General features: G+C 49.8%; 1 protein-coding gene across 3 annotated transcripts in view; it reads right to left on the bottom strand.

Annotated features, from left to right (window-relative positions):
- DCX (doublecortin) overlaps positions 1–7833 on the bottom strand; it is an 81484-nt gene extending 73651 nt beyond the window's left edge. For 2 of the 3 annotated variants that reach the window (XM_066559231.1, XM_066559234.1), the window contains exon 1: positions 5895–6409. In XM_066559231.1, the coding sequence (XP_066415328.1) occupies positions 5895–6258 (364 nt within the window). In that variant the 5' untranslated portion in view covers positions 6259–6409. Of the gene's footprint in view, positions 1–5894; positions 6410–7792 lie in introns of those variants that run through there. The other variant, XM_066559232.1, reaches the window with a different exon arrangement.
- Between the last annotated feature and the right edge of the window lie 6011 nt (positions 7834–13844).

The raw sequence follows: 13844 nt of genomic DNA, 5'->3' as shown, positions 1-13844 counted from the left end.
TACTCCAGTTAGAAAGAACTACTCCAGTTGGAAAGAACTACTCCAGTTAGAAAGAACTACTCCAGTTGGAAAGACCTACTCCAATTGGAAAGACCTACTCCAATTGGAAAGACCTACTCCAGCATGGCACAATGAGCCCTGGAAGAGCTCCCTTCCCTTGGCTCCTCCACGAACAGAAGCACCTCTTGTTCTGCTGGAGAAGTGGAAGAAATGCTTGATTAGAAATCACCTTCAGAACCACACGATGCCCCTAAAGAATTTTGGGCCCACATCAGTTCTGGCTGCACCTAGCTGGGGTGAGCAAGCAAATAAAACAGAGCCCCATGGAGAAATGTTGTTGTGTAGGATGTAATTAGCTGAGCTATCAGGCCAACAGACACCCACAGAAAACAATTGCACAGGTTACCAAGGTTGCAGTATGAAACTACAGGAACTTCACTTTTCCAGGCAAACTGGAACACACACATTGGGTGGAGGTTCCAGGATGTTTCCTATAAATCCCTCAGTCCCAGCACACACCAGACTCCTCAGTTCCAGGGTGGAGCCCCTCCTATGATTACTTTAAATACTCCTGGACAAGATTATGGAAAATATTCCCAAGGGCATGACAGGATACAAAAAGCTTGGAATCACTTTGTGGAATATCTCACACAGCCCAAGAACATTTGCAATAAAACCACACTGAGCAAAACAAATCCTACTCAGCTTTTTCTAGAGTTTGATTTGAAACAAAGGCAAATTTCAAACAAGCAGCCCAGGACAGGGCATAAAATCCACCTTGGGATGTGCCTTGCCTTCCCTCCCAGGTTGTGCCTCACTGTCCATTTCATTATGTCAAGAAGTTGAATATGGGAAAGCAGCAAAATTATGAAGAGAGATAAAAAAAAATCCCTTTTGTCCCACAAAGAATTAATTTATGGGACAATGGGGACTGGAACAAGGGGCCAAGAGCAGCATTTCCTAAGCCACCTTTGCTGCTGAAGTCAATGCACAGCATCAGCTTCCACCTCTACCCAGCCTTCCATTAAAGGACAAACAATAATCAGAGCTGAGGTGGGACAGCTTCTCATCACATCAAGTCTACAAGAAGAGGCTCAAAATGAACCAAACCACCACGTCCAGATACCAAAGGAACTAAATTTTAGCTGAAACTCGGATGAAATGCAAGCTGCTCTATGATCATCGTGAGAAAGGCTGCAAAGGATGGCACATGATTATTTTAGCATCTTTCATATGCAAGTTTGATCACAGCACAAGGCACAGAATTATCAGTTACAAGTGACTCACCAGTAAATGCAGCTCCACAAAACAACTTCCCAAAGCCCTGGCCACTGGAACCAATTCTGTATGAAGGGGAATAAAGCCCACATGGTGCTGTTTTCCAAAAAATTCATCTGCCACCATAAATAGCAGCACCTTGGGCCAACATCCACTCCTGACCCAGCCAAGGCAGTGGGACCTGAGTGGAAGGATGAGCTGGAGCAGGATCTGCCCTGCACTTGACCAGCACAGAGGTTAAGGAGGAATGCAGTCCTAAGCAACATCAGAAGGTGCGTTATTTATTTATATTAAAGCTTATTATTATATTATTACTAATACTTATTATAATAGCTTATTATTTATTTCTATTAAAGCTGAATGCTGAAAATAGAAAGTCAGGATTGAGACAATGACTACAGTGATGGAAGATGGCTACTAGGACTGAAAAGGGGAAGAAAAAAGGATCAGGTGGGAGGATTTTGAGAGAAAGGTACTGGGAGATGAGACAGCTCCCTGGAAAAGAATGGAAAAAGCAACCTGTGACCAGTGAGGGAGAACTCAGCTGGCAGCAAAAGGCACCTGTGGGACAGAGCTCTGAGGACTTCCAAAATGTGACATCTTAGGGGGCAGTACAGGAAAGGACCGAGAGGCTCAGCCCAACAGATGGAAGGAAAGTGAAAAAAGAGTGTGAAAAACTTCCCTTGATCTCATTGTGGGAGTAACCTTGAGTGCCAGGGAAGAGCTCTGGGTCTGGAGAACAAAAGGGTGATTCCAAGCCCCAGTTAATTAACAGCACACCACATGGGTTTTGTTCACCTGAAATCTCTGTCTCTAGGATATTGTGCAATATCATTCTCTACCCTCCAGGACTACACTCAGGCTACACTATGCAAGTACATTTTTCAATCAGAAGTAATCAGGTACTTAGAACATGATGTGAAATATTGTCAGTAATTCACAAGTTTTTGCCATCAAACCACTGAGATGAGCCTCTTGGATGAATTTTCCTAGATTCTACTGGTTTATTGGAAGTTACAATGGTAAATTAGCCCCATCATAGCAACAAGCACTGGTTTGGTTACCCTCAGTCTCCAAGCAGAAAGCCAATTTGTAAGGCAGACAGGCCCTGGTTGTGTGTGCTCTGTTCCTGTGTGTCACAGCAGAATTACTCCCAAATTCTGGATTTCATGCAGGTATTTTGTATTTTGGCACTCAGGTATTTTGTACGCAGCTATGCAAACACCCAAGCTGAGGGCAGAGTTCACCACAAGGGCTGGTTATAACCATGGTGTTGTAAATTGCTTTTCTGCAACAGCAGTGTAGGTCACCCCCAGAAATATGGGATCAATAACAGCGTGCAGACCTACTCTGGCATGGTCAAAAATGAATTCCTTTGTCTTCACTGTGCTCAGGTTTTATTTTCCCAGATGATGCTCTGCTGAGGACACAGCCACACAGACAATCCCATTTTGGTTTTAGTGCCTCTTCTTCAGTGCTGTTTCCAGATGCCATTTTGGCAGAACAAAGCCAGAACCCAAATGCCAGCATGTCCTGTCTGTCCCTCACAAGAAAAATGTATTTCCATGAAGTAGGTACCTCCTTACCTGCAGCAAAACCCATTTAAAGGAGGTGTAACAACTAAAGCTTTCTCAACTGACAAAAAGAAGGAGTATAAGGGGAGGAAGAGTGTAAAAAGAGAATAAAGAACTGCAATTTTCTCCTGGAGTTATTTCTGAAGATTTGCATAAAACCTAGGACAAGCAGGACTGAGAGCTTCCATTAGAGAAAGGCTGTGGCCATATTAAGAGACCAGAATGAAACATGGCAGAATCTCTAAAATTAAGGGAGGCCACACCTCCATTCGACAGCTGTAAACGGGCTGAGAATAACTCCACCAGGAAGCATCACAGCTCTGAACGGCAGCAATTTCTACCCAGGAAAACTCCTCTATGGAAACCAAGATTTATTCCACGTTCTTGTCCCTGCAAAGTATTTTGGGGAGATGAGCATCCTGCCTGACAGAGAAGGAATTCGAGGGAGAGCTGCTTTAGTCAAGGTCACACAATGACTCCCAGCCGAGGCTGCCCCTGCAGTTCGTGCCTCACTTCCATTGTCTTTCGCTAAAGGCAAAAGCCTCGTGGATTTTTTTGGTAATTACCAAACCGGCCAGGGATGTCTGCTTGGGGAAAAACACCAAGGAAAAGGGAAGAGCACCTCCCCTCCTGCAACGGGATATTCCAGGTCCGAACAAAGAATGGATTGCTCGGGGCAGAGAAAAGCAGCGTGGCTGCGGTGCCCTCTGCCCACCCCGCTCTGCTCTGCCAGAGCTGCCCCGCGCTCCCGCCTCGGGATGGGCAGGGAGGGAGCATCCATCTGCCCATCCATCCCTGCAATCCCATCCCTGGCCCTGCCGGGAAGGGCAGCGAGCAGGGCAGCACGCACGGCTGGCAGCTGAGCAAACCTTCCCCCAGGGCACCCCTTCCGAGCAGCATCGATTTCGGGCTCATCCCTCACCCCGCGGAGGAGCAGGCACAGCCACAGCCCCTCGGGACAAGGGACACCTCGGCCCTGCCCCGAGCAGCCCCGGGATGCTCCAGAGCCAGCGCAGCGACTGCTCCCCAAAGGCAGCGAGGCGCTCCCTTCCTCACAGCCCTGCAGCGCACGAACTCCCGTGCCCTCCGTGCACATCTCTGAGAGACACCCAGGCCCCCTTACAGACCCTCCAGGCCCCCTTACAGACCCCCCAGAGCCCCTTACAGACCCCTCAGAATCCCTTACAGACCCTCCAGAGCCCCTTACAGACCCTCCAGAGCCCCTTACAGACCCCCCAGAATCCCTTACAGACCCTCCAGAGCCCCTTACAGACCCCCCAGAGCCCCTTACAGACCCCCCAGAGCCCCTTACAGACCCCCCAGAATCCCTTACAGACCCTCCAGAGCCCCTTACAGACCCCTCAGAGCCCCTTACAGACCCCCCAGAGCCCCTTACAGACCCCCCAGAATCCCTTACAGACCCCCCAGAGCCCCTTACAGACCCCCCAGAGCCCCTTACAGACCCCCCAGAGCCCCTTACAGACAGCCCCGCACACCTCCACACCCCCTGAGCTCGATCCCCAGCGCAAAGAAACTCCCACAGCTCCCTGTCATTAACCCTCCTCACAGCCGCACGCATAAACCCCAAATTTCACCAAGCACAGCCTGTCCAAAACGCCCTTCTCTATTCACGAGCCTCACTCCTTAAATCCCCTCCCTAATCAGGCTGTGTGAACTCCCAACACATCCCTGCACAGCTCCCCAGACAGAGACCCCTGTGCCCTCCCAACACCCCTCGCACCCCAGCACCCCTCTCCACACCCCCAGGTGCCCACCCGGCCCTGACCACACCCCTGAGCACACACACCGTGTGTGCCATACCCAAAAACCCTACACAGAGCGCATGAACCCTTCCCACACCCCTGAGCACACACACCGTGTGTGCCATACCCCAAAAACCCTACACAGAGCGCATGAACCCTTCCCACACCCCTGAGCACACACATTGTGGGCACCATACCCCAAAAACCCTACACAGAGCACACAAACCCTTCCCAGCCCATCCCACACCCCTGTGCATACATATCATGTGTGCCATACCCAAAAACCCTACACAGAGAGCACAAACCCTTCCCACACCCCTGAGCACACACATTGTGGGCACCATACCCCAAAAACCCTACACAGAGCACAAACCCTTCCCACACCCCTGAGCACACACATTGTGGGCACCATACCCCAAAAACCCCACACAGAGCGCGTGAACCCTTCCCAGCCCATCCCACACTCAGGAATACCTCAGCCCCTCTTCCCTTTCCATTCATCCCCACCCACCCCACTGGGAAACCCAGCCAGGCTCACCCCAGCCCAGACAGACGTGGGGACACCCTGAGGCAGCCCCTGAGGCATGGACACAGCCACGAGCTGGACACACGGACACGGCCAGCAGCCGGACACACGGACACAGCCACGAGCCGGACACACAGACACAGCCAGGAGCTGGACACACGGACACGGCTGTGAGCCGGACACACAGACACAGCCAGGAGCTGGACACACGGACACGGCCACGAGCCGGACACACGGACACGGCCACAAGCCGGACACATGGACACGGCCACAAGCCGGACACACGGACACGGCCACGAGCTGGACACACGGACACGGCCAGCAGCCGGACACACGGCCAGCAGCCACGAGCTGGACACACCCCTCCAGCCATGAGCCAGACACACGGACACAGCCAGCAGCTGTACACACAGACACCGCCACAAGCCGGACACACAGACACGGCCGCAAGCCAGACACATGGACACGGTCGCGAGCCGGACACACAGACACAGCCAGGACACCTGGACACAGCCAGGAGCCGGACACATGGACACAGCCGTGAGCCGGACACGCCCCTCCGGCCGCACACCTGCAGGGCGCTGGGGACACGGCGGGGGTGGCCCCAGCCCCGGGCGGGCACAGCGGGGCTCGGCACCCCCAGGGCCGGGGAAAGGTGACCTTGCGGGCAGCCCCGAGCGGTGCAGCCCCCTGCCCATGCCTCCCTCCTCCTCCTCACTGCACACTGCACCAAGGGATGCTGATGCTCGTTACCTTCCTCCAGCTCGTCCATGCTGCCGATCTTCCTGGAGCCATCGATGGTGTAAATGTAGCGCACCCCCTGGGGCAGGTTGATGTTGTCGGACAGGGAGCGGGTCAGGTCCGCCAGGAGGGCATCAAAACTTCGGAAGCGGTCGGAGGACACGGCGTATACAATCCCCTTGAAGTAGCGGTCCCCGTTGCGATAGAAACGAACCTTCTTGGCTTTCTTCTCGTTACTGAGCGCCTGTAAGGTCCGGGTTCTGTAGAAGCTACAGTGAGCGCTGTGAGTGGGGCTGGGCAAGCCGTTCATCCGTGTGCCTCGCATGTTTCTGGACGCCTTGTCTCTTTCGTCAAAGTGTCCAAAATCAAGTTCCATAGTTTGGTGAGCCCTAAAGATCTGAAGCTGAAGGGCAGAAAGGAGATGGGGAGAGAAGGAGGGCGGAGGGATGGGTTAGAGCCGCGATCCAGAGAGCAAAACCACGCTAAGGCTGTGTCTGGAGCAGGACAGATGCATTTGGGAAGCGCCCCCTCCCCTGACCCAGATTTGTATCGATTCTGGGGACTGAGAGTAGGAGGGGTCCTCGCATTTTGAAAGGGATCCAACTACTGGGGGCAGGGAACACGATTCCAGAGAGCTGCCTGCTCCTCCTGCACCTGGGAGTTTTCAAAGTGCAGCAAATTGGGACTTGGGGCCAAAGGGATACATGGCAATCACAACCCAGCCCCAAAAAAAACTCATCCAAACACCAGTTGGCAATGAATTAAACCTCTGAGCCCTGTGAGGTTTCCTTTGGCAACAGAAAACAAGGAGATCCCAGTAAGTCAGCCCTTCAATCTGTCGAATCACGGAAGGACCCAGAGCATCTGAATGTTTAACATTAGAATAAACTGGCATTTATGAAAGAATGGTCACAGGGGAATAAGCAGTTTCTTTGTGACAGCCTGTTCAATAAGGGTTAGCAATGAGATCCAGCCCACCCTTCCCCCTATCCGCAGCCCCCTCCTAGCCCATCAATCAATTCCCAGGACCAGCCTACATCTCCAAGAAGAAATGACTGCAAAGAAAAATCTGTCATTGAAACGCAGCTTCGGTAAGCTCTTTTCAGCCCGAGCCCCCTCTGAATTGCATTTTTTGCTCCCGTTTAATGAGGAGGAGAAAATAAAGGGGCTATTTCCACCCCCCGCTCCCAGCCCTAAGTGATTTAATAGCTGGAAGTGCCCGTGCCCCAGGGACACGCCGCCCCTGCTCCTCACCTTTCATTGTTCTGAGCACGGGGGCTCCCAGCACTGCAAAGCCGGGCTGAGCTGACACCCAGCCAGCAGGAATTTTGCACTGTCTCTAGTTTATGCTCGAGAACCTTTCTCCTGCACCAAACCCCAACACAAAAGGAGAAGGAAACCCCCCCTCAACGCTGCAATAGAGACCCTTCCACTCCCCCAGCAGCACCAGGCACATGCACCTCATGGATGTGGTTCTCATGTTAACACAGGGCTGAAAGGGGATTTACAGCGCTTGGCAGCCAGGTATAAACCCAGGAAAAGCTGTTGCTATCTCATCCCCGCCCTTTACACTCGCCGGAATGAAGCTCCTTCCCTGTATTTTACAATGTCAGCGTGACCCATGCGAGAAAAAAATCATTGTCCCCAGGCTGCAGGGAGGCAGATGACAATGCAGGCATTCCACACAGAAAACCCGAGTTGGGAACGCTCCCCCCACGATGCCAGCCCGGGTAGATTCAGTCTGGTGTCATGCACTGAACAATGAAACAGCCAAGCAACTTCGGGGATGAATCAGAGGATGCCGGGGTTTTGATTTTAAAATGAGCTGCAGATGCTGTAAAGCAGCAAGAAAAGATTCCTCCTTTCTGTTACTTTTCTGCATGCAAGTCACTCAGGAAAGCTCTACTCACCGGTTTTCAGCGTGCAGGGTGGAGATGCTCAGAGAAAGAAAACCAGGCTCACTCTGCCTTTGTTGTCTGAGCTCCAAGCAAGAAATTCCTGCCAGGGTGGATGAGACGCCTCCTAGGTCCTAGTGCCTTGTTCCATCCCCTCACGGTAACTTTGCCTCAGTGATTCTCACTCTCACCATCAGCTGGCTGCTCACAGGCTGTGTTTGAGGGGAAAACGAGGTGCTGATTCCAGCTCTGGATAGGTCAGCAAATCAGAAAACAAAAGGTTTAGAAGGGCACGCTTGGGGGTGGTGTTTGGAAGGGAAGGATGCAAATTTCCCCTTGAATCCAGTTGTACCAAGCAATCATCTGGTTCGACTGAAAAAAAAAAAAATAAAAGGAAAAAAAGCAAAAAAAAGCCAAGATAATTACCCCAATCCTACAGGATTAGCAGCACAGTGGGGTCACAGTCACAATCCCACAGTGTGACACTGTGCTGGCACAAGACTCCTGTGCATTAGGAAGGCAACTAGGAAAATCTCTGACCAGTGGAACTGGGCACAGTCCTGCTCCTGTGCTGGTTTTACACAGCATCTGTGGTTTACACTGGCAAGCAGAAAGGGAGAATTCACTTGGTGGTTCTGCATGAGGTGCCCCTGAATGCTTTTTCTCTGTTAACACTGGACACAAGCCAAAGCCAGAGTGCTGAATCCCAGTTCATTCAAACCCCCAGGGGCTTCGGGATGGAGTCATCCAGCACAAGCTAAACCCAGCAGATCCAGTGTGGCTCATATCCCACTGGAAGAGAAGTTTATTTTCTGATTCCATTACAGGAGGAGCCAGCTGTTAAAAAATTGTACTGAGCTCTTTCACTTTGACAGCAAAATCTTTCACCTGCTTTCTGGGTGGAGATTCCTATGCTGCAGCACCACTAACCCTGCTCCTAACCCCACTGCTGCTGGCCTCATCTTTACATTAGAAAAGAATGGGATTTGGAAATGGGAGAGTTTTCCCATCTGTAGAAGCAAACCTTTCCTAACAACACTGTGTCTGTTTCGAGTGAAAACATCAGATGTTGTCATTTTGGCACATCCCAGCAGTATCACATTTACACAGAAGGAGTTGGTATTTATTCCAGCTTTGTCTGCCCTGTGCATGATAGTCCAGGCAACACTGACACAAACCCACTGAGAGCTCGTCTCTGTCTGCCAGCAACTTTCACACATGACATTTGTAAAAAGTTTCTTATTCCCTGAAACCAGCCTTTTATTCAAAGGCTCCCACACATCCTCTGCTGGAGCTTTTGGCTGCTCCCTTGTGTGCATGGTCAGATCACTGCAGAGGAGACAGAGCTGCTCTCCTCCCTCAGGAATCAGCCCCTGAGAGGAAGAACAGGGTCTGTCCTCCCCAGGGTATATTTCAGTAAAGGGTATGTGGGACTTCAAACCTTGTCCTTCCCATTTGGTCCTGTTTTCTGAATTAGATAATTCCTGGCTGCTCATCACCATGAGCTTAATCTGTCCAGAATTAACAATTTTTTCCTTTAACACAATACTGCTGTAAATCTAAATCTGCCTGTGCTTTAAAAAATTGCCAAAAATATAAATCATTCAGCATGTGCCAAGTACAGCAGCAGCAAGAATAGAGAAAAGGAGAGTCCTCATTCAGCCTTCAGTGGCACACACAGCTTTGAGAGAGAAGAGGAAGATCTTTGGGATGATGGCTCAGGATCCAGGTACCACACCAAAGTAACCAGGCAGGATGATGTAGACCCAGGTGGAATTGCACCACAATGTGTCAATCTCCCAAATTTGGCTTGTATGGGAAGTTCTGAGGGCAGCAAAGGGTGCCAAGCACCATTAACAGGTGGCTCTTCTTTCTGCACCCCAGCCCATGCCCACTGTGAGATGAGTGTGTCTGCATGGACACCTCTGCTCAGCACAGGGACAGAAGGTTTTGAAGCACAGGCACTTCCTGTGAAAAGCATTTGAAACTAATCACTCCAACAGGAGAACTGGGATTTGTCCCTGGCTGAAGGATAAGGATTCCACAGCAAATCATGGTAATGCTCATCTTGGGTAAAACCTCGAGTTCCTCCTGAACAGTGCCCAGAACACCCCCAGTGTTCCAGAACACCTCCTTTAATCCCTCCACAAGACCAGGAGGATCTCACAAGGCAGAGCATCATCAGAGGTGAAGAGGCCTGGAGCCAGACTGATTTCACATTTCAGTGAAATCACACCATACATGCTTCTCTCCAGGTGAGAACAGAATCACCTCAGACCACAGACATCAGCCAGGAACAAGCAGCAGTTTCTTGAGGAGAGCAAGGGCCTGCTCCTGACTTCATTTCTTCTTCAGAGCTTCCTCCCTGGCCTTAAGGAGTTAATGCCAGTCAAAACATGTTTACATCAGAAGAGACTCACCCTCTGAGACATCATACTATAAACAATTTTAGGCAGCGTGAGTGATTGAGAATTGGAAAGAAAATTCCACTTCCCATCAATAATTTCATCTAGCTGCAAAGGAAAGATAAATTTAGCTCTTCCCATTAAATTATCTACTTCAAATCAGGTGAATCATCTTTCCTCCAGGAAGGTAATATTTAGACTTTTGCCTGTGTCACTAAATCCATATAAATACATGTTTGTTGACATTGCTGAGCAACTGTGACACTTTGGAAAGGGGCAGACTGCAGGTGACAGGGGTTGTGTGATGCTGTGTGCTAGCTTCTTCACATACACCTAGAAAATCCAGGTTTTAGCATCACCAGGAGCTGCAGTCTCAAATGCTCTGTGTCAATGCCCTGTTGCTTTGCTATGTAATTTCCTGACTTATATAAAAATTGCCTCTGACGGCACAGCACATTGTCTGAACAGGAGATGAGTTAGGGTGATAAGCAACCAAGGTCTGGCTGCTTCTGTACCACAGAATCACAGAAAAATCAAGTGATCACTGGGTTTGAAGGAAGCCTTGGATCACCATCTCCAAGTCAGTCTATTTGGAAGCACGTGTTTAGTTACATTTCTTATTTTAACCTCTGTGGTTCTGGACTGTGTGGAAATTATCATCCCTGATCACTGCTGCCAAAGCTCTGACAGGGTGCTGCTTGATGTAACTCAAACACCAAAACTCTCTGAAATGACAAATTCTTATTTCAGGGGTCTGACAAGGGTGTCAAGGCACTCACAGCTGAAATCCCATCGAGTCAGTGCCTCAATCTCAACCCTACAGAGCAACATCCTTTAAATCTGAATCTTCAAAAGAGCTGAGAGTTCATCAGAGAGTTATCCTATATCAGGATTTAAAGTTCCTCCTACAGAATACTACGAGCTAACAAGCAATGGGGACTTGGCAGACTTTCACCACATAACATTTGTTTCCTTTGGAGATTTACTTTTATAGGGACCACACACACATCTGAAAGCCTTTGAAATAGCAAAGCTGGAGAGCCAAAGTCAGCCCAGCCACTGGGGAGAGGAGGGTGGAGGGTCACCTCCAGAGCAGCTCCCCCTCTGCAAGCCTTGGAAACATCTGCAGGGGCTGCTCAGAAATTGAGGCTCAAGGACTGAACCCTTCAACCACTGGCACCTCCAGGGAGGAGCAGGGACCAAGTTTTCAGCGTGAGAAGGAGGAGAGGGTGGAAGAAGCAGCTGAGCTCCGAGGCCACCTCGGTGTGGGAGTGCTCAGGAGTGCCCACAGCAGCAGTGAGTGGGAGCTGCCACTCCTCCACACCCCACAGGCTGTGCTGGGGAAAAGCATTTTAAACTGATTACAGGGGCCATGGCAGCCCCACACCCCTGGCAGATGCCCCCAGTCTCAGCAGGTGCCTTTAGCTTCAGGTATTTCTGAAATCTGGGAGCCAGGGGCCTTTGCATCCTCTGAGGGCCATCAGGAAGCAGGCTGAAAGGGAAAAGGCCATTTTCTGTGCTGAGTATCTGGAAACTGTGCAGCTCCATGAACTCAAGATATTCCAAACACATCCAGATACAACAAAGCATTAAACCCCACAGCAGTCATCCAAAAGAAAAATACCTTCTGCACTAGATCTCTTCTGGCTCAATCCCCTCCCTTCTACATCAAACCACCACAATTAATAAATCTTTGCCAGCTGAAAACAAATCCCCTGACAGCAGGAAGGGAAGCACCCCACCTCAGCATATTTTGGGTGAACTCTGCCAGAGCCAGTGAGTTCCAGGAGCCATTTTCTGGGGGCAGCTCAGTGGCAGCATTTTCCCTTAAAATCAAAGTGCAAACCTTGCAGAAATCCATGGCTGTGCCTGCCTCATGCACTGCCTGTACCCAGGGACGTGCAGAACCCCTCTGAGCTTGTCAGTACATTTGTGCTGACCAAGTTATGGATGATACATGGTCTGTAAGCCCCAGGTCATGACAAATGGAACAGCAAAACACCCAAATTCGCCTTTTTCCAAGGTTGTCCATGGGCTGCATCATAGCAGTTAGGAGACTTGTGATCAAGAATTTAATAACTTCTTGATAATTTCATTTTATACATTAATTGGAACTGAATACCTGATTGCCAGCCTCTCTCAAAATGCCTGCTGAGTGCAGCACTGGCTTGAAGGACTTTCCTGATGGAATTCTAAGGGATAGAAAGGAAAATCCCATCAAAGCCATCACGGGGGATCATGTCATGTTCAAGTTGGAAGTGCAAGATGTTTCCTCTCAAACACAGATCCTTTCTGTCACTCTGAAGGCAGTGACAGTGAAGTCAGGTGACACTGGGGAAGCATTTGTACAAGGGACCCGAGCAGTTCATTTCAAAAGCATAGAAATCCTAACAACAGACCATTTCAGAAGTTGTTTTCCATGAGATTTCCACTCAGTAAATGTCATCCCAGACCAAGCCCAGCAGAGGCTGCAGGATTTGCTGTATCAGTGTCCCAGGAGTAGGGTAGTAGAGCAGGAATGAAGAGGTAGGAGAGCAGGTAAAGAAAGATTTTGTGCCTGTTTTACTCTTTTGAGGAGATGGTTCCAATCTGTTTTATGCTAAAAATACAGACAGCACTAATGAATGGTGATTTTTTTCATGGCAGCAAATATTCCCCAGCTATTTTGCTATTGTTCCTCAGGCACACATATCATGTACCTACAATAAACTATTGAAAATCGGTGCTTTGCATCTGTACTGGCATTTAGAGGTAGATACAGCAATGAGAAAACTCATTTAGCTACATCAAAAGAAAAGCTTATCTGCTCCAAGTCTCATGCAAATTAGGAGCACGCTGACAGACCATTGTTTAAACATCAATGAGCTGGGGGCTCCTGTCTGCAGAGCTGCAGAGACACAGAATCTCAGTCTGACAGGATGGAGGGACAACTAAACACTGAGTACAAGGTCAGCATCTTCAGCCCCCTGTCCCCAGCGGGGAGAGCCAGCACTGCAAACCCTGCCCCAAACTGAACCAAATCTGGTTTTCTTCTCCTGTAATTCCTGGGTCTGGCACACAGCATTACCCTGTTGTTTACAAGGCACCCCTGAGCACAGGAACAAAGGAGGTTCCAAGCACATCCTGGCATGCAAAGCCCTGACCCAAGCAGCTCCTGAGGCACCCAGGGATTTCTAAAACACCTCCTGAAGACCTGTAGAGGTGGATCCCTGTGTGCTTTTAATCTTTAAAGCAAAGGTTACAGTATGGAAACATTGTGGGACACTCTGCCTTCTAAATAGCTTTATTTCAACTACTGAAACTGGAGCTGAACTTGTGCAGCTCTTCCCCTGCTCCCTCCACACACAGCAGAGCTGTGCTGAGGTGAGACATGGCTGCAGGCAGAAGTTCTCCCTGTCTACAGTGAGACCACCAAGAGAAAAGCACTGAGCATCATTAATGCCCCTGGACAGATCACTGGAGAGAAGCATCATCCAGTAGGGAGACAATGAGTTTGGCACTTGTCACAGACATCTTTTATGAAAAAACCTTTCCTTAAGATTTTTCCTCCTGAGAAGCTGGAGGCCTCAGGAACAAAATGTAACCAATGATTATCTGCTGCTGTGGAATGCAACAGGTGCATCTGGGATTGGCCCATGTTGGATGTTTGTAATTAATGGCCA

Source organism: Molothrus aeneus, chromosome 14, assembly GCF_037042795.1.
Source record: "Molothrus aeneus isolate 106 chromosome 14, BPBGC_Maene_1.0, whole genome shotgun sequence".
In the NCBI taxonomy this organism is placed as follows: Eukaryota; Metazoa; Chordata; class Aves; order Passeriformes; family Icteridae; genus Molothrus; species Molothrus aeneus.
Note: the sequence above shows the minus strand (reverse complement) of the source record. Positions and strands in the feature narration are given on the sequence as shown.